We start from the raw sequence: 25,631 nt of genomic DNA, 5'->3' as shown, positions 1-25,631 counted from the left end.
AGTCACCCACCCACCAGTTATGGGATTTGATTTTACTGTGATTGTGCCCCTCCTACCGTCTCATTGTGGCTTCTCCTTTTTCTTTGGATGTGGGGTATCTTTTTTGGTGAGTTCCAGTGTCTTCCTGTCGATGATTGTCCAGCAGCTTGTTGTGATTCTGGTGTTCTTGCAAGAGGGAGTGAAAGCACGTCATTCTACTCCACCATCTTGTTTTCCTCCTCAACAGTCGTAACTTTTAAATGTTTTCATGTAGTTTCTGATAAGGCATAATTTACACCATGGTGTGTGCACTCAGAAGTCAGCAAAGATTATGAGTTCCAGGACTGTATCAGGAAGCCTGGAGTGAATCTGGGTGAAACTAGGCTGCTGTGGGCTGGTGTAAGCTGTGAGCCTGTGGCAGAGCTCCCGGCGTGTTATCTGCCCAGCCACTTCAACTACATGTTGCTCTGAGGAGTCATGGCAATGCCCTTTCTTTGGTGTTGTGTAAATTGCCTACTTACATTCAGAGTGTAAATTGCACATTTCACTACTGCTAGGTTCTGTTGTAAAACCTGGTGGGCTGCCATCCTGCGACGGTCATGTTGGGAAACCCTTGGTGGCGTAGGTGTTTACAGGGCCATCAGTTTGGAGCTCAGGTATGGCTGAATCTTCTCATTTCCAAGAGCAGCAGACAGCAGCACCCTCTTGTCACTCCACGTGTGCACAATTCTGAGGCTACATTTCTCTCTGATTGCAACACACCTTCAGTCAGTGCACTTCTAGCTCCATCCAGTTTTAAAGAGTTGGTTTTTTAGACTTTAGTTGTCCAGTTTTGAAAAACTTCTTTAATTCCCGTAATTCCTGAGGCTTCAAACTCTGATCCACCCCTGGGGTCAATTTATAGCTCAGAGGAGACACGATGTAACCATTTTGGTAAAGACAGATTCTCTTGCAGAACTCAAAGGTGCCAAACATAACTCCAAAATATGGAACTATCTGTTTAAAAAGAAAATGAAAATCATGTTAAAATCTGAAAAGAAAACATCAATGCCCTGCAATCGACTTGGATCAGGGTAAACTAAGATAAAGGCTATTGACAATACAACATGGTCATTCTTTTTTGGAATCAGGGAAGATGGCAAAATGCAAGCTGGCCCAGTGAGGGCTGGGGAGAGGAATGGCAGAACCATTGAAGGGCACGCCCTGGGGAAGCCTGGGTCTGGGTTGATATGCATGTTGACACTGCCTGTCAACATATGCTTGTCCCTTTTTTTGGCTGCGTCTCACGGCTTGCAGGATCTTAGCTCCCTAACCAAGGATCAAACTTGGACCCAGCAGTGAAAGCACCGAGTCCTAACCACTGGACAGCTGGGGAAGTCCCAACATGGGCTTGTCTTGATTGGAATCAGGAATCACTTTGCATCAAGGTTAGTCCAAGGTTAGTCCACAGTTCTTAACTTTTTTTTTTGTCATGGAGTTCTTTGGAAAAATGATGAAAGTTATGGATTCTCTCCGCAGAGGGATGCACAGATGCCCATATAGACACATTTTTGCATACAATTTAGGATAGGGGGTTAAGTTCCCTTTGGAGTCCATGAACCTACATGTTGGGAACCTTTACACTAAATGCTTAACTCCTCTGGGATGGGGTGTCAGATGCCCCAACACTGCACAGGGTCCCCACTCTTCAGGGCTGACAACCAGCCTGCATTGTGCTCGAGGAGATGTTTCCACGCAAACTGTAGGGGGAGCAGAAAAGGCACAGAACAGGGTAGAAGTGAAAGAGGCAGACAAGCAGTAGACTCACCACTCCTCTCACCTTCAGTAAGTTGGCTGCCAATCCATTCCAAAGCCCCAGGACCCCTTGGGCTTTCACTATCTGCCGGAAGCAGTCCACTGCTCCTGAGAAATGGACATCTACTCCTCCACAGTGGGGAAGGTAGGAACTCTGAGCCTGGCAGGAAACAGAAGATGGGATGAGGTGATTTAGTCACTGGGAAATAACGGTTCTAGTCAAGTAGCCAAGGTCTCAAGTCTGGGCTCTGGATGCAACGTCCTGGCCAAGATGATGACAAAGAACGGCTGTCACGGGGCTCTACCTGTTCCGTGGGCTTAGAACGAATACTAACATGCAGTAAAGCCATGACACCCCGTTCACATATTTGTGGCTATTTTTTTCTTGGAAGGAAGCAGCCATTTGGGATGGACTCAACTTCACACTTAACATTGCCTCCCAAACTATGCCCGTTGGATGTGGTAGAGACCTCTCAGGCCCTTCATCTTTTTTAAGTGCCTTCTGTTTCCTTGTCTTAACCGATTCCTCCTCTGTGAAGTTCTCAAGTGGGGGCTGCTCATCTCCCCACATCACAGATGTCCCAGGCTGGGGAGCAGAGGGCAGGGCATTCTTCCAGCTCCCTCTTTCTGTTCCCAGACCCTGACTCTGCTGCTCTCATGCCAAAAGCTCTCAGCTGGGGCTCGTGCCACTGAACCACACTCCTGGTCCCTGCTCTCAGCTACTGGCCTCCTGGCCACTCTTCCACATTCACTGAGGCCTGTGACACCTGGTATCTCCCCATCTTCCACACTCACCACTGTCGTAGGGAACTTTGGCATCTGTAGTCACAAGCCATCTCATACCTAGTTTCTGGACCTCGGCTTCAGTGATCCTCACCTCTACACCACTTTGGCTACCCCATGGATTTCATCATCACCCCCAGTACCATCCTGACTGACCACCAAAATGCCCCATCTTTGAAAGTAACTTTTCTGTCCTTTAGGAAAACAATTTTATGATCAGATGAAATAACTTTTCCGTATACCATCTATATGCAAATGGGCTCTATTTGTTCACTGTGAGGGGGACAGCCCCTCATAGCTGGCTTTCAGAAATGGTGACAAGTTTACCTCAAGCTACGCGCCTACTTTGGTTCGTTTCTGAAATGTCTAGCTGAGGCTAGTATAGCATTTTATTGCAATGGAATCAAGCTCTTCCATGAGGGAGAGGCAGTAGAGTATAAGAGCTGGAAAAGCATAAACTCTGGAGTCGGACAGGCTGGGTTCTAGCCCATGACTGCCCCACTTACTTACTGGCCATGTGACCCTGGGCAACTCACCTAACCTTTTTGAGACTCAGTTTCGTTATTTGGAAAATAAGAATAGTATCTGCTGTGAGAATGAATGAGATGTGCATGCAAAGCACTCAGCGGTGTCAGGCACATGGAAAGGATCAATAAATATGAGCTAGTCCTGCTATTACTATTATGTAGAAATTATTCTAAATATCAATCAAATCCCTTACCTGACCTATTAGTCCTCTGTCTCCACTTCTGAAATCTTACACTTTAGAACTGCTCAGACCAGTGTCCTCGTCCATCCAGCTCCCCGGCTCCCTGATGCCTCTTAACTGTCATCGTTCAGATCACTAACCCCTCTAGTCACACGCCCTCTCCCTTGTCTCCCAGGCCACCACTTCCCTGCTGGCTTCACGGTCCTCCTTTTTTGTCTTCCCAGCACTTCTTTTTGTTCCTAGTCTCAAAATCCTTTGTCTTTCAGCTGATCTCCATGCCCCCCTCCCCACCAACCCCTTCTCTGCTCCAAGTCACTGAACATGAAACCACAAAGAGGCAGGTCGGTGCCACCAAAGCTTTGAGGTCTCTAACCTCTGCTGGATCCTCAGACTGCAGAGCGAGCCCTGGAAGCATCCTTTCCCATTTCTCACAGTGGCTCTTCCCAACCTTACCACATCCCTCAACGCCCCACATGCCACACCGTGTCCTCCGCCCTAGACAGGCGACCCTGCCTCCCAGTTCGTAGGGAAAATAGATCATCTTTTCTTCCCACTGGTGCCCTGGATCTCACACCTTTCAATTCCTCTTGGGCACCTTTCCCAAGAGACCTGATGTCCCCCCTAGCAGAGGAATAAACTCAAGTCCCTCCCAAATTAAAAATGACTCCTTCCTCCAATGTTTGTCCTATAGACACTGCCCAGTCTCATCCCCAAAGTAACATACAGTAAAGTTACCTTGTTTCGGTGTAGAGTTAGTTATATGAGTTTTAACACATGTATAGATCTGTGTGACCAACCTCACAATCAGGATACAGAACTGCACCATCAGCCCCCAGAATTCTTCTGTGCTGCCCCTTTATAATCAAGGTCACCCCCAGCCCCGGGCAGCCACTGATCTGTACTGTCCCTATAGTTTTGTCCTCTGGGAATGTCATATAAATGGAAACATACAGCATGTAACTTTTTTGAGACGGGCTTCTTTCACTCAGCACGATGCCTTTGAGAGTCATCATGTTGTGCTCATCACTAGTTTCTTCTTTATTGCTGAGTCGTATTGCATTGTGTGGATGTTTGGTTATCCATTCACCTGCTGAGGCACAACCCTTCCCACCTCCCCACTCACTGCTCTACCCACTCACTGTGGCATCTGTCTCCATGACTTCACTGAAGTCATTCTGACCAGGCCTATATCTTTTCCCTGCCTTTTAATAGTTGGTGTAATTATTTACTTTCTTTACTGGTCTGCTCCTACCCCCAACTAGAAGTTCAGCTCTGTAGGAAATGGGATTTCTGTCCTCCATCAGGGCGAAGGGTGAACTTTGCGGTTTGGCCTTCCCTTTGAGGCACAGTAACAACCAAGCACAGACTAGAGTATGAGAAACAGGATATGAAATGAACAAGCTGAGCCTCCAGCCTGGAGTTACAGGAACCAAAATGGTCAGGGGGCTTTGGCGAATGTCTTATTTTAAAGCATTTACCTTAGCACTGTTCCGACTCGGCCTCCTTTCCTTCTTACCCCATCGAGAAAGAACTGCTGTCAAACAGATATTAAGCCTCCTTTCCCTTAGAAAGAATCAGCCTAATCACAAGACTTGAAGCTCCTCCTGCTACTGTAAGACTGAAATATTGAAAAAAGGAGATTGTGTTCATGTAGGAAATTAACTGTCTTATTCTGCTATGAGATAATATTATCGATTTATTTTCTGCCGGTTTCCAGTAAAACTGCAAAAAGCCCCCAGTCATGAGTCAAGGTAATAATTTTGCAACCTGAGACCCCCTACCACAACTAAAACAGAAGACGCTAACCAAGTGTCTAACTCATGTATAACTCATATACATGAGTTATATGACAGGTCAGTTATAATCAACTTGTGAGGAATCGGGGGCCATCTGTAGTCAATCTTAGGACCCTAACAATCTTCTAAATGTCTTTCCTTCACTCCACCTTCACCGCCAAGCCACCATCAGTGCTCACATGGACCACCGCAGCAGCTTCCTTAGTAGTCTCCTTGGGACATAAAAAGTTTGAAACTCCTTGCCCTCCCTCTCTATAGAGCGGCTAGAGTGATTTAAAAAAATCAACTCATTTTATTCACCTGCTTAAAATATTTTAATGGCTTTATTAAAGCCACTTAGGATAAAATATAAAGTTCTTACTGTTGCCTGTAAGCTGCAGTGGTAATATAGTGGTAAATATTTAACAACTGGTTCTGTGGGCGGGGGAAGCCCTGAGTTGTAGCATTTGCTGACCTCAATGGTGTAAATACTCCCACCGTGGCAGACTGCAGGCTACCAACTGTGAGGTCAACCAGCTCCCAAATTTGCTGCAATTTAATAATCAGCTCTCCTGAGCCAGTAGGAGATGGCTGTAGCACACGACTCAAAGGCTCAGGCCCTGAGTGACCTGTCACCGTACATATTTTCAGTTTCATTTTGTGTCACTCTCTTGTTCACACACTACACTTCGACTGCACTGGCCTTCTTCCTGCTCTCCTCTGCCCCCCTCTCTCCTCTGAGCCACAGGATTGTGTAACCAACTATCTAGGTGACATCTCCACTCGAAAGTCTAACAAACACCTCCAACTTTATATGTCCTACTCAGAACTCCACCCCAACCCTGACTGTCTCTAGTTGTCCTCATGTCAGGAAATGGCACCGCCATTGACCTATTAGATCAGGCCCCAAACTGGAGTCACCCTTAAGTTCTCTTCATCTCTCACCTTCTGCTATCTCATCTCTCACCAGCTAGTTCCAAATGTATCCCAAATCTGTCCACTTTTCTTTCTTCCCACTATCATCGCCCTTGGCCAAGCCACAACCTCTGCTAGCTCGTCTACCTGCCCTTATTCCCCACAGAGCGGCCAGGGTGATCTGATCTGGTTACTCCTTGACGTCAACTCTTCAGGGTGCCCCTGCTGCCCTCAGAATGAAGTCCAGACTCTTTCATCTGGCTTACCAGGCCCTCCGTGACCTGGTCTCTGCCTGCTTCTCAGTCTGATCTCCTGCTCCTTCCTGTATTACATTCTATGCTTCAGACACTTTTCAGTTCCACTGCCAGTACCTCTCATCTCTCTTGAGTGAGGACCAGACTTTGCTTACTTATCCCTTCGTGTCCAGTCTCTGCCCTCTCCAATCCATCCTGCACACAGCAGCCAAGTAGCACTCAAAACTCATCAGATGCTGTCATTGCTTTGCTTCGAAACCTTCACCAACTCCCAATTTTCCAAAGAAAGACTTCCAGAAGGAGTGTTTTCCAAAGAAAACTTAACAGAATTCGAAACTCTCTACAGTTTGGCCCCCACCTGTCTTCCCAGTATCATTTCCCACTATCACCCCGTGATGGTTAGTTTCATGTGTCAACTTGGCTAGGCCGCCATCAGTACCCAGCTATTTGGTTAAATACCAGTCTGGATGTTACTGTGAAGGTATTTTGTAGATGAGATTAACATTTAAATCACTAGACTTTGTTAATTTGACAAATTAGGAGTCTGGGATTAACATATACCTACTACTGTATATAAAATAGATAACCAACAAGGAGCTACTGTATAGCACAAGGAACTATACTCAATATTTTGTAATAACCTATGAGGAAAAAGAATCTGAAAAAGAAGATATATAAAACAGAATCACTTTGCTGTACACCTGAAACTAACACAACATTGTAAATCAGCTATATTTCAATTAAAAAAAAAGAATCACTAGACTTTGAGTAAAGCAAATTACCCTTCATAATGTGGGTGGGCCTCATCCAGTTAGTTGAAGGCCTTAAGAGGCAAAAAGACTGAGGTGCCCTGAGAAAGAGGGAATTCTTCCTGCAGTCTGCCTTTGGACTTGAACTGCAACATCTCCAGTCTGCTGGCCTACCATGCGGATTTCAGACGTGAGCCGAGTAACTAAAATCCATCTCTCTCTCTCTCTCTACATACATACATCCTATGGGTTCTGTTTCTCTGGAGAACCTTGACTAATACCTACCCCCACCCCAGGAACCCTACAACAAGTCACACCCATTACCTCCTGAACGTTACGTATACTTTTTCTGATGGGCAAAATCCTCCTCACCCAGGTCCAGGTCACATGCCACTTCATCTTGAAACTTCTTGCTGCTGCAATTGGAACTGCTTGTTTCCTTGCTCCCTCTCCCTTTGTCTCCCTCCCACCTGTTCTTGAAATTTACCTCTCTCTGTGTTTTTTGTTTGTTTGTTTGCTTTTTGGCTGCGCCATGCGGCATGCAGGATCTCAGTTCCCCGTCCAGGGATCAAACCCATGCCCCCTGCAGTGGAAGAGCAGAGTCCTAACCACTGGACGGCCAGGGAAGTCCCTGTTTTTTTTATTTTTTTTAATTTTTAAAGATTTTTTTTAATTCTTTTTTTTTTTTTGTGGTACGCGGGTCTCTCACCGCTGTGGCCTCTCCCGTTGCGGAGCACAGGCTCCGGACGCGAAGGCTCAGCGGCCATGGCTCACGGGCCCAGCCGCTCCGCGGCACGTGGGATCTTCCCAGATCGGGGCACGAACCCGTGTCCCCTGCATCGGCAGGCGGATTCTCAACCACTGCGCCACCAGGGAAGCCCTCTGTTTTTTTTAAAAAAACACTTTTTATTGTGGAAAATATCAAACATATACAAAAGTGGAGAGGCTAGTAAAATGAATGGAAAGTTCCACCACCCAGCTTCAACAATTAGCAGTGTATTGACAATCTTTTTTCATCTCTATCCCTTGCAAGACATCATTTTAATTTATCTGTTTAATTTAAATTTAGTTATGTTTCTCGAAAATACAATGGCTTCTTCTCTAAAATATAAAATAAAGTATATTACATATATAGAAATATATAATACCATTACCACACCGATGATATTTCCTTAATATCATCATGTATCTAACCAGTGTTCACATTTCCTTGATTGCCTTATAATTAGTTTATAGCTCCTTTGTTTGAATCGAGGTTCTTTTCCTGTTTTGTGCTCCCTTAGTTATTGGTTAGACCTCTGCTGTGGTCCAGGCTACCTGGTATGAGTTATCTGGATGCAATCTCTGGGCTGGCAGCCAGCAAGCTCATGGGAGCAGGCACTAGGCCTTCTTCACCGTCCTAGCTCTTTGGGGTCTAATACCCTTCATTGCACATACTGGGCACTCATTAAATGTCAAACAAAATTCCCCTTAATATCAGTGTCACTGGTAGTTTTTCCCAAATACAACTGTTTACCCGTGACCAGGCTCAAGTAAGCCACATGGATGGCCATGAAGTAAAATAATGGCCAATATTTACAGAGTGTTAGGTGCCAGGCATTACACTGGGCATTTGACATGTACCAGCTCGTTTAATCCTCACAGAAGCCCCATGCAATAGGTAGTATTATCTTATTAGCCCAATTTTATAGATGGCAAAATGGAGCCCGAGAAAGGATAAATCTCCCACATCACAGACTGTATGAAAAAAAGCATCAACCTGAATTTGGGTCTGTTCGACTCAGATTCAAGCTCTACCCCACTAAGCTACACTGTTTCCTGATGCCCAGGACTGAGATGACTACCTCAGCCCTCGACAGGCTTGTTTCCACACATCGTCCTTGAATGTGGGTGCCACAGCATGCACACCAGATGAATTCTTTATGCTAAGACTGGAGCTCATGGTGTGGTATGAATAAATGCCTCTACAAGTGTCATACTAAACAGATACCCAGATCACAAAGGCAAACCATATTGCTGGTTGCCCCTTGGACTGAATGTTTGTGCGCCCCCAAAGTTCATATGTTGAAGCCCTAACCCCCACTGTGATGGTATTTGGAGGTGAGGACCTCTGGGAGGTGATTAGGTCATGAGGGTGGAGCTGTCATGAATGGGATTTGTGCCCTTATAAGGAGACACACAAGAGAGATAATGTCTCTCACTCCACCAAGGGGGAAACACAGCAAAAAAGTGGCCATTTGCAAACTGGAAGTGGGTTCTCACCAGACACCAAATCTGCTGGCACCTTGATCTTGGACTTCCCAGCCTCCAGAACTGTGAGAAATAAGTGCTTGTTGTTTAAGCCACCAAGTCTATGGATTTCTGTTACAGCAGCTCCAACTAAAATACCCCCAAAGAAAGAAGGAATGGTAAGGCTAAACAGCAGTGCTTTTCAACCTTTAGCTGCATGTTAGATGAAACAGGGAAGCTTTTCAAAACCATCAGTGATTGGGATCCACCCCCAGAGACTGAGATTTAACTGACCTAGGGTGAGGTCTGGACATCAGCATTTTTGGTAAGCTCCTCACAGGAGTCTGATATGCAGACAGGTTGAGGATCACTGGTGTAGGCCCTCCATAGCACAAGGCAGCTCAGGCTGAGACCTGAGCCCATCAATCTGCTGCTGACAGTGAGAACGCCTGGGGAAAGCACATGGGTCCTGAGGCCAGACGGCTTAGATGGAGACCTCACTTTGCCACTCACTAGCTCTGGGACATTGAGCAAATGCCTTGACCTTCCTGAACCTCAATTTCCTCATCTGTAAAATGGGACAATCATAATAACACCTACCTTATAGGATTGTTGTCAAGATTAAATGAAACATATGTAAGGTGCTTAGAACAGCATTTGACATATAGTAACCACCATTATCATTATTATTTAGTATTTAAACTTGGAGAAGGGGGAATTCCCTGGTGGTCCTGTGGTTAGGACTCTGCGCTTTCACTGCCGAGAGTGCAGGTGTGATCCCTGGTCAGGGAACTAAGATCCCGTAAGCTGCTCAGCATGCCCCCCCCCCAAAAATATCCCCAAACCCCCCAAAAAATCAAAAACCAAAACTTGGAGAAAAGTATGCTGAAGACTAAACCAACCCAGTAGACTAGAACGCTAGACCGCCATTTGCCCAAACCGTATCTTCCTAGCAAAGAGACACAAAACATGTCAGGTTACTAGCTACAAGGCTCTGAAGTTAAATCCTCCCTCCACACAAACCCAGGCAACTATCCCATGGCGTCTAGTTCAGATCTGCAGCTGCCAGGATGGGCATGCAGCATTCTGCAGCAGACATCATCTGAGAAAGCCGGGTCCTAGTCCTGGCTCTGCCACTATCTGCATAACCTTGACCAAGTCCTTTAGTTCTTTGAACCTTAGTTTCCTCACACGTCCGGTAAGGAGACTGGAACTAAATGAACTTGAAGGTCCTTTCTTGCTCCTCTAATCCATGCTGTTGGTCCTACTCAGGGCTCCTTCCTGCCCCTAGGACTTCAAACCTGCCGCTTCCTCTGCCTAGCTAAGTCTCTCTTACTAATCAGACTAAACACCACTTCTTCAGAGAAGTCTTTCCAGATCTCCAGCCTAGGTCAGGAGCCTAGTAAACACTTTTGGTCACCCTGTACTTCTCTTTCCTGGCACGTGACACAGTTTGTAATGATTTAGTGTATAATTATTTCTTTCATGTCTCCCCCACCTCACAGACTATAAATACCATGAGGGCAGTGACCATGTCTATCTATCTTGTATGCGGTTTTCGCCCCCAAATCTACCAATATGCCAGGCATCCAGTATGTGCTTAATACATACTGAAGAAAAGGAGGAACGAACTTGCAGTTGATGGAAATGAAAGGTAAACGCTTCAAAGCAATGTGCTTGATTGTTTCTGTGATCAACTCCATAGAGGCCTTCCGAGAGAGGCAACATTTTAGGTTGTTCATTCTTTCCATGAGTTCTGAAATAATTAAACAATATTTATGAAGATGTAAAACTCATACACCCTTGACCAAAGCAATCCTATTTCTAGGAATCTATCCTACAGATATATTTGCCCCTGTGGGAAATGATGTGTTACGAGGATTTTTGTTGCAGCATTGTTAGTAACAGCAGCACATTGGAAATAATCTAAATGTCCATCAATAGGGGGCTAGTTAAAGAAACAGTACATCAGACTATGGAATACTATGTCACCATTTAAAAATATGTGGCAGCTCCATCTGGACTGATAAGGTGCCATCTCCAAGATACATTTTTAGGTGAAAAAAAAAGTGCAGAAGAGTATATGTAGCATGCTGCTGATTATCTAAAAACAAAAAGAACATAAATGTGCACGTTTATGTGTATGTTTGCATAGACCACCTTTGGAACGACCAGGTAAGAAAATGGAAACAACCAGTGTTTTCTCTGCAGTGAACTGGGAGTCCCAGGGACAAAGGTCGGGGAAGGCTTACTTTTCAATGGACACTCTTTGTACCTTTTGGATTTTGTATCCTATGCATATGTTACCTATGCAAAAGGTAGAATATTAATTTTAAAAGACCATTAATTAAGACAATGAGAAGACAAGCCACAGACTAGGAGAAAATATTGGCGAAAGTCATATCTGATAAAGGACCGTTATCCAAAACATACAAAGAAGTCTTAAAACTCAACAATAAGAAAACAAACAACCCAATTACCACTACACACCAATTAGAATGGCCAAAATCCAGAACACTGATAGCAACAAATGCTGGTGAGGATGTGGAGCAACAGGAACTCTCATTCACTGCTGCTGGGAATGCTAAATGCTACAGTTTCTTACAAAACTAAATATATTCTTACCATAGGAGCCAGCAATTGTACTGATTAGATTAGATCTTAGTATTTACCTAAAGTAGGTAAAAAAAACCTTATGTCCTCACAAAAACCTGCACACGGATGTTTAAAGCAGCTTTATTTATCATTGCCAAAGCTTAGAAGCAACAAGATGTCCTTCAGTATGTGAATGGATACATAAACTGTGGTATCAGACAATTAAATATCATGAAGCATGAAAAAGAAATGAGCTACCAAGCCACAAAAAGACACAGAGGAAAGTTAAATGCATATTATTAAGTGAAAGAAGCCAATCTGAAAGTGCTACATACTGTATGATTCCAACTATATGACATTCTGGAAAAGGTAAAATATGAAGACAGTAAAAAGATCAGTGGTTTGGGGGAGAGGATGAATAGGCAGAGCACAAAGGATTTTTAGGGCAGTGAAAACACCCTGTATACTCTCATGATGGATATACATCATTATACATTTGTCCAAACCCATAGAATGTACACCACCAAGAGTGAACCCTAAGGTAAACTACAGACTTTGGGTGATTCTGATGTGTCAGTGTAGCTTCATCCTTGGTAACAAATGCACCCCTCTGGTGGGGGCTGTGGGTAATGGGGGAGGCCGCGCACGTGTGGGGAAGGGGTACGTGGGAAATCTCTGCACCTTCCTCTCAATTTTGCAGTGAACCTAAAACTGCTCCAAAAAACCCCCAAAGTCTTAATTAAAAAAAAAAAAAAAAACATTTAAAAGGAGAGGCCGAAGAAAGAAAACAAAACCAAAAACAACAAAAAAAGAGAGTCTGCTAGCTGGAGCAAACAGGAGCTCAGAACCTTTCACTTGTTATTTGGAAACAACTTTTATCTTCTGTAGCCATATGGGACGCAACCTGAAGACCAAGTGGTCCACTTCCCAAGCCATCTGAGGACATACATGCATGGAAGGCAGTTGTGGTAGGAGGCTTTTGTCCTTTGGCAAATCCCCAATAGTCAAACAAGCCAAAAAAAAAAAGCCAATGGTATTGAAGTAAAAGGACCTTTATGTCCTGTGAGCCACATGGCCCAAGTTTCTCTTGGCAGAGCTAGGTCCCCAAGAGTTATCCTCATACAGCCGAGAAGCACCCTGGCTCTGTGGTGGGGACGTCCACGCAAACGGGTGCAGGCAGCTTCCCCCGGCTTGGCAAGCCTACAAGTCACCCCCCATCCTGGCCGAGGTGCCCGAGGACCTGCTCGGAAAGCCCGCAATGACATGGGGGAAGCGAGTAAATGGACAGCAGGTTAGTATTTTGCTTGGCAAGAGAAGAGAAACAGTTCCCATGTGCCGATTGGGGGCGGGGGCGGGGAAATCAAAAGTGCAGCCGGGCCAGAAAGCAATTGAGATGCATGCAAGCGGAGCAGCAGAGAGGCCTGGGAGCGCATGCTGAGCGGCAGCGGCCCAAGAGCCAACTTTTAGTGTCACCTTTTTAAATTTAATTTTTTATTTTTATTTTTTGCGGTACGCGGGCCTCTCACTGTCTTGGCCTCTCCCGTTGCGGAGCACAGGCTCCGGACGCGCAGGCTCAGCGGCCGTGGCTCACGGGCCCAGCCGCTCCGCGGCACGTGGGATCTTCCCGGACCGGGGCACGAATCCGTGTCCCCTGCATCGGCAGGCGGACTCTCAACCACTGCGCCACCAGGGAAGCCCTAAATTTAATTTTTTATTTTTTTTATTTTTATTTTTTGGCTGCATCCCACGGCTTGGGGGATCTTAGTTCCCCGACCAGGGATTGAACCCAGGCCCTCGGCAGTGAGAGCACGGAGTCCTAACCACTGGACCGCCAGGGAATTCCCTAGTGTCACCTTGATGGGGAGTGAGACTGGGTAGGAAGGGTGCAGGAGATTTGGCAGATGCCGGTTTTCTGCAGGCTGGGAATACAGACATAGGCAGTACCTGCACAGGGTGGCCTCTAGGTAAACGCCTGTTAAATTAACCCAACGAATGAATGATCCACTCCCCTACCATCCCTGATCACCATTATCTATAGAGACGGAAGATCTTTTGAGGTCTTGGGATGCTAGCTCATTTGTGTGTTTATAGCCATCACAGGAAACACATAAACACACCTGGCCCGGCTTTTATGGTTCTAATCAGGCCTTCAATGCCGTGCGTAGATTCTGAAGAGATGCTTCAAGAACAATAAAAATAGTACCTCGGTTTTATTGAGTATTTATATTGAGTGTTTATCTTGTGCCTGGCTCTGTATCTGCATTAACCCAATTCAGTCTTCTCCATGGGGATATGAGCCAGGCATTAGGCTTCTCCCCGTGTTTTACAGATGAGGAAGATGAGGTTCAGAGAGGCGATGTGGCTTACCCAAGTTCACGGAAAGAGTAAGGGACAGGGATGGCATCCAAAGCCCACACTCTGGACCAATGAGCTAATCTGCCCATGAAAGCTTTAAGATGAACACGGCTGTGAAACACAAATGAACAACAGCTCTGTGGAGGAAAGGAGGTAAAAACTGGTGCTGCGTTTCTAAAGCTGGCTTGAGGCCAGCGGAGGGATGGGCAAACCCCAGTGTTCATCTCCTCCTGACAGCAGGAGCCGCAGATGACTGCTCACAGCTGCGGGCCTTTCTTGGCTGACAGCAGGCCTTTTCTGGGACCTTTCTTTCCCTTTCCCCTACCTCTCTCTTCACCCCCACTCTGGAGGCAGGGGGAAGGGGAACGCCTGTCTTAGCTGCTGTTATTGTTTAGCTGGAGCTCAAAGAAGTCTGCTTAGCAGAGGGTGGCCATTTTGATACCCAGACTTTATCTCTTGGAAGGAGTAAGCCAGCTCAGGTCAAGAGAAAGGACGGAGTGATTTCACAATGAGTGGGATTAGGAAGGCTCCCCCCTACTCCCTCCTTTTGCCTGCCCTCTAGGGGACAGTCTCGTTTCCATGATCAACAACTGCCATCCCTAAAGTATTTAGGGCACTCTACACCTTTGGCAAAAACAAAGGGGAGACTTTTCCTTTCCTTACACCTTAACGATGATGCTCAAACGAAGCCACCCGGCCTGAGGGATGTCCAGACATCTACCTGGATCCGAAAAGCATACTTTTTTCTCAGAATGCCAAGACAATGCTACTGACTTAGGCAGAAGAAGTCAGTCCCCAGAGGGGCCAGCCCCCAGAGCAAGATGACGGCAAGGAGTTAAAAATGCAACGAACTCAAAAGGTAGGTTCCCATCCTCTCCCATGACCCTGAGAGCTTAGAACCCAGCAGTGTTTGTACTTCAGGATCATCGGGCAAGTTGGCTGTGCTGGGGAAATAGAACTCTATTCCTACTGACGACAGACACGATGTCAACCAAGGAATGTTGAACTAGGCGGAACATCTGAAACTCGCTTAGCGCTTCCTAGCAGGTGTGATGAGAACGATCTACTTTCCCCTCCTGGGGCTTTGCACCTGCTCTGCTAGGGGCTCGGTGAGCCGGAGGGGCTTTCTTCCCAGCGCGTCCGAGCGGAGTGGCCAGTCTGCGGCAGCCAAAGGTCCATGGCTGCTGAATGTTCTCTGCTTCTCATTCCAACCTGCCGGCTTCAAGCCTTCCATTGTCAGGTTGCCAGTGACCAAAGAAAGCCAGAGCCGCCGACAGCCTGGTTTTCCAAAGGTTTGTTTTTTTTTTTTTCTCCAGCTTGAGTTAACCATTCCCTGGCCAAAGCCACCCTCGTGCCTGTTTCTGAGCTTGTGCACTACTGTTTTTTTCAACCGAGGCCGAGTGCTCCCAAATCTCAAGGTTAGGTTTCCCTCTCCCTCATCCTCTACTCCCACACCCAGGGCAAGGGAACTGGAAAAAACAAAACAAAACAAAAACCGATTACCTAGCATCTAGGACCAAGCCCCTATAGTCCTGGTGGACAAAGCATGGGCCTAAAGGAGAGACCTAGGTTCAATCCCAGCCCCCCGCCCCGCTTGCTAGCTAAGTGACTGTTGGTCAAGTTACACTCTCTGTGCCTCATTTCCTCACCTAGAAACTAGGAATAATAACAATACTTAATAGGGTGGATAAAGAGGATGGAATGGGGTGATAAACTGCCTGGTCTGTATCACATGACCAATAAATGGTAGTTATTATCACATTATTACAATTTCTTATTCCCAGGGAGAACTTTCCTTTCGTTACCTCCTCCAGACATATTTTGTCCCCATCCTTACCCCTGACAAACGCCTCCCCACCAAAGGAGGGCACAGATTTAGAACTGTTCATTCATATCACATTTACTGAAGTCAACAAACTGACGAATACAAGTGCTACGATGCTGATTCATCAGGTACTTCCAGGCACTGTACAAAGCGGTGGGAGGTTGCCACGAAGAGGGGGGTGTACATCAAGACTGTTTTACTCTGTCCTTTTAGCATATTTACTTATCTTGAAATGGTAACAGCTGTTGGAGCTGCGATACACAACTGGAGAGCTAAGGTAGGGGGTGGGAGATAGCGCACTTTCAGAGCGAGGATTGCAGGCAGTTCGAGACAGGGGACAAGCCGAGGTTTCCCTAGGTCAGCAGGCCGGGGAAAGGGCAGGCTGTTCTTACCTTCAGCAGGGGTAGGGACAAGCACACAGACTTGGGGCTCACCCAGCAGCAGCTAAGGTTCAATTCTGTACTCACAAGGCAGTGAGATCTCAGAAGCCGGCCCTGAACTTCATTCATTTTTAAACAAGTATCGAGTGCCTGCTACATGAGGCTACGTGCTGTGGGGACATACAAATGTGTAAGACATACGTCCCAAAGGCGAAGAGCTCAAAGTCTAGAAGGAATAATGGACACAGAAGATTACGATACAAGGAAGCATGTGACATGGGCCTGAGAGCTATAGCGAGAGGGAGCTTTGGGCGTTCAGAATGGGGAGACTTCTTCCTCTTGAGGAGGGGAGGGAAGGCTTCAGGAGGGGGCTCAGACAGGGTGGAGATGTGCTGCAATGGTGGAGAGATGACAGAAGGTGGGGCACGCGGAGAAATGCTGTGGAAAATAAACCAGCTGGACCAGAGCACACATACAGGCTAAGAGCATCATTTAAAAGGGGTTGTTCACCCACAAAGCTTTTGGAACAAAATATGCCCTTGTGGGTGGGGTGGGAGTGACAGTGAAAACAGCATCTGCAGTTATCGGCAGAGCACCCTGTTAGTTAACCTTGATTCTCCTACCCCCGAATCCCCTCCGAGGCCGTGGGGAACACCCCCATTTGTGGTTCTACAGAGGCAAAACACCTGCCTTTATCCATCACGACAGGATAGCTGTTTGAGGGGTAGGAAAAGCCAACTCCTTTATCAAACGAAAGCAACAGATGTGTGCTGTTGTAGGTCAGAAGAGACAGCCACCACGAGGCAGATGTCAGGTGAGATGGAGGTAGATGCTCCAGGCAGAGGGGACAGGAATGTGAAATACACTTATTCTTCAGGGGGATGGGGGAGGGGGGGCTAAGATAATTTTGATTGAATTGGAGGCTGGAACAGAGCAGAGGTCAGAAAAAGGCATGTTCTGTTTAGCCCTGGCAGGATTTAACCATTTTTATTTGCCAACATTGAAAAATTGGGATCTTACATAAAAATCTGGATTTCAGGCTTCCTTGAAAAGTGGGCCCACATTTCTAAATGGCATCTATCCTTTGGAGAAGAGGAACTTGCTGCAGCCTCCCCTGGCCCACTTTGTTCCACGCTGCAATTCATACTTAGATGCTGGTCACATTTTGTGAGCACAGTGCAGTTAGCGCTCCAGAATGCTTCTGAAAGCCAGGATGGCTCAGACTGCCTCAGAATCCTTATTCTCTAGGGGGTGAGTGTTATGTTACCTGGGTTTCCCTACTTTCTCCTTTTCCCGTTACTTCCAAGTTCCTGCCGGCATCTGATTCTGCGACTCCTGATATAGGGCGCCTCTGTGCAACGAGCGCGGCAAAGTTGCTAAGGGCAGCCTGCCAGGCCAAGGGGCTCAGCCTTTATTCTCTCAGAGCAATAAAGGACACAACGCAGGCAGATCTTAAGAAAATTCGTCTGGCAGAAGCCTGGGCTGGAGGGGACTGAAATGAATATTGGCCCTGGTGATAAGTTACATCTCAGGTTACTCAGTGACTGAGTGTGTGAACTTGGGCAGGCTACAGAACCTCTCAGTGCCTTGATTTTCTCCTCTGTGAAATGGGCTTGATAAGCACAGTGCCCACCTGGCAGGTTTGTTGCCAGGATTAAATGAGATAATGAGCATAAAGCCCTTAGCACAGTGCCTGGTACATTAGTACCCAATGCTTATGATCAGTTTTAGAGTTAATCCTGAGACCAATTAGAGGATTACTGCAGTAGCCTAGGTATGAACTGATAAGGTCCGAGATTAGCGCAGGGACAGTGACAAAAAGAAAGACCAACGTGGGAGCGTTAGGAATGAAGACCCAACTGGGTTCAAGGTTGACTGGGGGAGGGGGAAGAGAAAGAGTCAAAGACAACTTCCGGGTCTGCAGCCTGGGTGGCTGGGGCAATGACAGCAGTGAAATGCAGAACCTTGGGAAGACAGTTTGATACATACTTAGAGGTGACCCTGGAGAGGCGACAGCCAAATGGCAGTGTCCGGCAAACAGTGAGAAGTGTGGGACCAGGGCTCGGGAAACGTGGCTCAGGGCTGAGCATGTGGATCCGAGCAGGAGGAACCACGACAGGGGCGGGGCGCCCTGGCGGGAATGGATGAAGCTACGTGCGTGCCCAGTTCAGCATCTCAGGTAGGTTCAAGCATCTGTCTGAACAGCTGGGGCCCTCTCTTCACTCAGGGACCGTGCCTTTTCTGCTCAGTCAGCTGTGCCCCTTGGATACTACCTCTGTCCTTCATCTTATGTGCTTTCAGTTCAAATGCTGACCTGGCCTAATCCTGCTTGCCTTGTGAGCCCTGATGGGGTCGAAGTCCCCTGGGTAGAGAGCAACAGGCTAACACTTGGTTTTATGTTTAATGAAACGGAGACACCTAATACGGGCTGCAGGGAGGGGGGGGTCAGGCAGAGCTGTGGGAGACTGAGCTTGTGCCTGGTGCCTCCCTCCTGATCCACATGAACTGTCCAGAGAACCATTTGCTCAGGACTCCCTGGTCCTTATGGAGAGCCCACAGATTCATCAAACTAATCTCCATCAGTATTTTACTGTTCTACTTGTCCTCCCAATACATTAAGTGCTGCCAGCCTCTTTGGTCCCAAGCTCAGGGCCAGGTGTGGGAGAGACGAAAGTGGAAAGGCCGGGTATATACCTGGAAGAGCTTGAGCTGAAATGTGCTGAAGTGTGGCCAAGGGCATTTCAGGCAGGGTGTTCCTGGGGGCCATGAAAGCGCCCCAGGTATGGGGGCACCTCATCCTATCTGTGCGCAGGGCTGACTCACCCCCTTCCCACCAGAAAACCATCCCATCAAAACATGCACATGCATAATTTATTTACCTCTCCAGTCTCTAGCATGCCAGCCAGGAGCCGGGGTGAGAAAAAGAAAAAGGAATAAAATGAGTGTAAGCACGGTGAAGGAAGGGCTCAGCTGGTTAAACAAGACTTATGATTACTGTCATTAGTGTTCAAGAGACTTCCAACCTGATGCGGCATTAAACGGACAGATTTTGTGTGTGTATGTGTGTGTTTGGATAAAGCATACATTAGGAGAATGAGACATTCAGACAAAGTGGCCAGTCGGTATGTGGGTTCAGGAAATTCCCTGTCCGGCTTGTTATCTAACAGACACCTGACATTGATTTGCTTCCTGATGGACAGTGTAAGGAGGAAAGCCGATGGAATGCAAATGTTACCATTAAGTGTGTTCAGGTCAGAGCAGCCCGGCCGCCCTGCAAAGCTCTCTCCTTATAAATTCTGCGGGCAAACACTGCCTGCTCCCACAGGGGGTGGCGGGGAGACTGTTGTTAAAGGTCTCTCTTCTTGGAGAAGTTGGATTGAGTGCTCTGCAGGAACAACAGCCACAGTAGAATTTAGGGTTAGCCTGTTGTTTCTAGGTTCCTTACTCTCCGAACTGAAGATGTATTTTGAGCAGGGGTTAGGGGGTTGTTAACTAGTCGGTGATCACCAGCTGCAAGGCTCCCATACCCTCAGGTAGTGCTCAGATAAGCTCCGTTACTGCAGCGACATCTAATGGCCAGAGAAAGCAACGCACGTTTGCATTTAAAAGCAGCCTGTGGTTCTGTTTTGCGGAGTTAATTTTTTTTAAGTAGGCGGGACAAGGTATTAGTGAGTGTTTATTAACTCTTGTAAAATAACACTTTGATCACAACCGTAAGATTTCGCTTCCCGTATCTTTGGATGACATTTATGTTGTCATTCATAACTGGATGCTGATCATATTTTGTGAAAACCATGCAATTGCCTCTCTTTTTTTGGTTTTTTTTTTACAACCATCATGACTTCGCACTTATTTGAAAGCTTCTTGTTGAAGCTCTGTGTATGCATTATGCATAAGGTTTCCATACAAGGGAAAATATGATCAAATTTACCCCCAAATACCCACTTCGAGTGTACAGCAGATTATTGTGGTAGGTATATATTCTAGAGTAGAATGTAGTGGGGGCTAGATTACCCCATAAGAGGTCATTGTTCTAGCTCTCAGGTGGAAAAAGGAAAGCTAAAAGTTTACAGAGAAGACTGAAACCTCCACCCTCACATTTAGATGTCACTGAATTTCATCTGAAACCCTTTGTGATATTGTGATGTATAATAAGAAATACATACTTGGTCTTCATCCCCATTTCTGGCATAGAGCTCCTATAATCCTTGACATTACCTAAGTGATGAGAGCAATAAAGGTGCCTTGATATTCATAACAAACCCCTTTCAACCACGCCTGAGTTTATGTTAATACAGTGACTTTTGGAAAGCACCTAAGGATGGGGCCTGGTTGCCAGTAACCTAGTTAGTCAACTGGTTTCCTGAGTTCTGTGAGACACTCTAGCAAATTAATTAAATCCAAGGATGGGGCTGTGGGAACCTCTAATTTATACTTCAGAAGCACAGGTGACAACCTGGACTTGACATCGGCATTTGAAGTGGGGGGGACAGTCTTGTGGGACTGAGCTCTTGGCCTGTGGAATCTGATGCTGTCTCCGAGTAGAGAGTGTCCGAGTTGAGTGGAATTGTAGGACATTCAGCTGCCGTTGGAGACTTCCTTGGTGTAGGGAAAAAACCACACACCAGAGTTGGTCCTAGACTCTTACCCTTTCTCACTGACTGCTCCAACCCCCAGGCTCAAAGTCCTGGGTTTGAGCAGGCGTGCTGTGGGGAGGAAGTGAGCTCACTAAACCTTGAACTCTGCATAAGGAACACTAAATTATAAGAGGTGCCAGAAAGTGCTGGCGAGACGCCTCTGGCTCTACTATTTCAAAAAGCAATCCTCAAAGCATGGAAGCCAGTGATATAAGCAGCCTTAGTTTCATCCATCTTCTGATGGCCAACCAGCGAGAGCCCATTCTCACTCCTGACAGGTAGATAAATTCCTAGGGCCAGGATGTTTAAAAAAATGAATAAAAAGCTTGTAGTATATCATACCTCCTTCCCACTCGACCTCACCCTGGATTTCTTTTTAAGAAGCTATCTTTTTTAGAAAGAGCATAATTATCATATGAAGAAATCAACTTTTATAAGAGTTAACCATATGAAGTTGCCCTTTGGGTAAGTCAAAAAAAAGGTAGGATGTTGGCAATGTCATATGGTTCAATGTAAAGAAAGAAGACTGAAGCTATAGGGGAGATACACAGTATTCCTGAATAAAGACAGAATATTTTACATAAATTATTCCAAGTATATAGGTTGAACTCCAGTCATAATCACGAGGTAGTTCTAAAGTTCATCAGGAAGAACAAATGGCTGAAAATAATCAAGGAAATGTTGAAAAGAAGAGTGGTGAGGGGGTAGATGCCCTGTCAGACATTACAAGGTATTATAACGCTATAGGAATTGAAATAGTGTGGGACTGGCCCGAGGACAGGCTGACAAATCTACAGCTCAGAATACACAGCCCCAAGACAGACTCTAGAACATATACAAATATCTAGGATGTGGTAAAAGTTGCAGCACGGAGTAGTGGGGAAAAGAGATTATTCCAAAAATGGTGCTTAAACAATTGGTAAACTATTGTTTTTAAAAGTCAGATGATTACCTCACATCATACCTCAGGTAAATTCTAAATAAAGTGATAAGTGTAAAAATTACAACAAAAATATTTAAAGAACTATATAAGTGAATAGTCATATGATTGTGGGATGGGGTAGGCCTTTTACACAGAAGAGCAAAGTTAGAAACCAAAAAATAGTAATATATATATATATATTTGCATAAAAATTTAAAAATATGTATAATAACAACATAAACAGTATTAGAAGCCAACTGTCAAACTGGGAAAAATGCATGCAGTGTATGACAAAGGGTTAATATCTTTAACATATAAAGACTTCTTACCAATTAGTAAAAAACGCTGAATAGCCTAGAAAAATAGGCAATGGACACAGAAAATTTACAAAGAAATACAAAGGACAAATTGATATATGAAAAACATGCAATTTGCTTATAATCAATGAAATTCAAATTAAAGTAACGTGCCAGCATTTTTCAGCTATTATTAGGTTCACAAGGATTTAGAAAGTGATAGTCATTACTGTTTATAGGAGTTGAGATGGACCACCCTACTCACTGCTGGTGCAGGCATAAACTTACAGCCTTTCTGGGGTGCAAACTTCATTAGGAGCCTTAGAATTATTTTTATCTTGTGGCCTGTATTTCTAGGAATACAGCTAAAGAGTGTCATCACAAATGTGAAAAAATACAAGGGCTTTCACTGTGGTGTTATCATACTGAAGAATTAGAAACAGCCTGAATATTAAAAAACAGAAACTGTTATTTATGGAATGATGGAGCCAGAGATAGAAGTTGTATTGCCACAAACCAAGGAATGCTTAGGGCTACCAGAAGCTGGAAGAGACAAGGAAGAATCCTCCCCCAGAGCCTTCAAAAGGGGCATGGCCCTGCCAACACCTTGATATTAAATGTCTAGCTTCCAGAACTTTGAGAGAATAAATTTGTTTTTTATTTTTTTAAGTTATGGCACATCCATATGGTGGAATATATGTGATAATTAGAAAAGATGCTCTTAATACTTGATGGCCTGAGGCACTATCCATTATAAAATAAGTGAAAAAAACAGATATTAATTTTTATATACAGTAGGAATGCAATTTTGTGAAAAATAACTTTCCATATGCATATATTATATACTTATATTTATGCACACACATATGCATACACATATGAACATACACAGAAGTAGAACTATTAATCATCGTAATGCATAGATGTTGGGCTTATAGGTAATTATTATTTTCTTTTTTGTATTTTTCTGTATTTCCCAAATTTTCTATAATCTATGTGCATTCCTTTTTTTTTAATTGTGGTAAAACACACAACATAAAATTGACCATTTTAACCATTTTCAAGTGTATGTACATTACTCTTAAAATGAGGAATAATGGCTTTTATAAATAAGCATGCACTAAGCAGGCTTTAAACTTGCATCTATGTTAAAATTACAATAACGTGACAATTTAAAAAATGTGTTTGGACAAAGGACAGGAAAGGAACGCAACCCAGATAAGATGAAAAGTCTGATGGATTGGAGCAGCCAGAATTGGGTGTACTTGTGATGTGTATTGTTCTGAAGGCAGCTTTTCTCTATAGGTTGAGATAAGTACTTGCAGGCTTTTTAGTGCTGAGGCAAGTGAGGCCTGGCCTGGCCTGGCCAAGAAAACCATGTGGAGAAGCCGGGGGCCACTGAGATAGCAGAGGGACAAGTTAGAGACATGGGGAAAAACAAACTCAGTGGGGACTGATCATTTAAAATTGGATTCAACTCCCCCCAATTAATATCCAAGCAGCTCTTCAGGAATACATCAATTGTATAAATCAAGATTTGCCCGGAAGAGGCCAGGGAGGCAGGCAAGCCTGTGGATGTGGAGTCTGAAGGGAGGCTGGCGGAGAGTGAGCAGGGTTCAGGGCAGATGCGAAGCCTTGCTTGATTCTAAGTCCACCGACTCCCACCCCTGCCCTGTGTGGACCTGCCTGTAACCCCCAACCTTACCTGGACTGCTCTGATTTTTCTTTGATCAAAATTGGCTGATTCTAGGCTAAGCCAATTTCTCTCTTTGAGACCTCAGATATCAGGCTTTTGTCTCTGTGGTCTGTAGAGAAACTGTGAGTTTTCCTAGGTAACAATTAGGAAAATGCAGGGCCAATCCCACTAAGACACTGGTCCATTTCAAATGCAGTTACTTCCTCAGCAGGGGAATCAGGGACTACTGGCCCCTTGCTGTTGATAGTTCCTGGCTTATTTTGGTTCTTTCCAGTCTGTTTCACTGAAGTAAGGACAGGCTATGAAGGCAAGGGTGCCCTGTCCTCCTGTGGAGGCCGCCTTGATGTAACGGGCAGTGGCAGCTATGCAGAGAGGAAAGAAAAGTGCTTTATAAAAGACCTAAAAAAGCAGAGGATGAGAATGGGGAGGCGGCTTGGGCTCGAGTCCATTGCCCTGAGGTTAGCAGCAGAAATGCCACGGAGTGAGGGTTTGCAGAGTATTTGTAGGAGCAGTCATGAGCTCCTTGGAAACCTGGCATTGCTCAGGCTCCATGTTCTTTGCTGTTGTTACCCACCCACAAACACTGCAAGCCATCCCTCCCACAGACCCACAACCCCGCCCCCAAACATAACTCTTCACCTGCATCTTTCTCTTCACCGTGTCGAAGGGAAAGGAGAGTGTCTGGGTCACCGCGGCAGCCAGGCAGACATTGGCAAAGTTCTGGAGGAGAGAGAACCGATCTCGGGGTCCATTCCAGATTTTCTCCAGGTTCATGTAAACTAGAAGGGAGCCAGCAGAGAAAGGGAGAGCACCTGAAAAACAAGGCCAGGGAGAGGCTGTGATGTCTCAGGAAACACTGGCTTGAGAACATAAATGCCTGTGGGGAATCCAGGGAAAGTAAACAGGACCGGCTCTGGGCTTGTTAAACAAGTCACTCCAACCGAAGCAGAAGGCACTTTCTTGGGTGATGATAATGTGCTATATTTTGATACGGGTGTGTCATTGATCAAAATGCATGCATCAAAAGATTCCCTAAATATCTGTGTACTCTATGTCAATTTTACTTTTAAAAGAGCCATAAACAAATATTGAACTCTAGTTAATGATATGCATGTTGAAGGGTTGAGGGGTGAAGTGTATTGATGTTTGCAACTTACTTGGAAATCATTAAAAAATATGACTGATGAATGGTTAGAGGGACAGATAAAGCAAAACATTAATTGAAGGAGCTGGTATATGGTGGGTATATGGGTGTTTCCAATTTTTAAAATAATTAATTAATTAATTTATTTATTTTTGGCTGTGTTGGGTCTTTGTTGCTGCTTGCGGGCTCTTCTCTAGTTGCGGCGAGCGGGGGCTACTCTTCGTTGCGGTGCGCGGGCTTCTCATTGCAGTGGCTTCCCTTGTTGCGGAGCACGGGCTCTAGGCACGTGGGCTTCAGTAGTTGTGGCTCACGGGCTCTAGAGCGCAGGCTCAGTAGTTGTGGCGCACAGGCTTAGTTGCTCCGCGGCATGGGGGATCTACCCGGACCAGGCCTCGAATCCGTGTCCCCTCCATTGGCAGGCGGATTCTCAACCACTGCGCCACCAGGGAAGCCCCTCCAATTCTTTTTTTAAAAATTTATTTTATTCAAAAAGAGTCATGTACCAAAATGTTCATTGCAGCTCTATTTACAATAGCCAGGACATGGAAGCAACCTAAGTGTCCATCAACAGATGAATGGATAAAGAAGATGTGG

General features: G+C 45.5%; 1 protein-coding gene across 1 annotated transcript in view; it reads right to left on the bottom strand.

The window, feature by feature from the left end:
- Positions 1 to 6: 6 nt before the first annotated feature.
- Positions 7 to 25,631, bottom strand: part of SLC25A43 (solute carrier family 25 member 43) — a 35,585-nt gene continuing 9,960 nt past the window's right edge. Inside the window, exons 3-5 of the mRNA XM_024128231.3 lie at positions 24,533 to 24,705; positions 1,799 to 1,933; positions 7 to 975 (exon numbers count right to left, since the gene is read on the bottom strand). Of these exons, the coding sequence (XP_023983999.1) occupies positions 775 to 975; positions 1,799 to 1,933; positions 24,533 to 24,705 (509 nt within the window). The 3' untranslated portion in view covers positions 7 to 774. The remainder of the gene's footprint in view (positions 976 to 1,798; positions 1,934 to 24,532; positions 24,706 to 25,631) is intronic.

The sequence above is a fragment of the Physeter macrocephalus genome, chromosome 21, assembly GCF_002837175.3.
Source record: "Physeter macrocephalus isolate SW-GA chromosome 21, ASM283717v5, whole genome shotgun sequence".
NCBI classification, from domain to species: Eukaryota; Metazoa; Chordata; class Mammalia; order Artiodactyla; family Physeteridae; genus Physeter; species Physeter macrocephalus.
The sequence above is the reverse complement of the archived record's forward strand: the minus strand, read 5'-3'. Positions and strand labels throughout refer to the sequence as shown.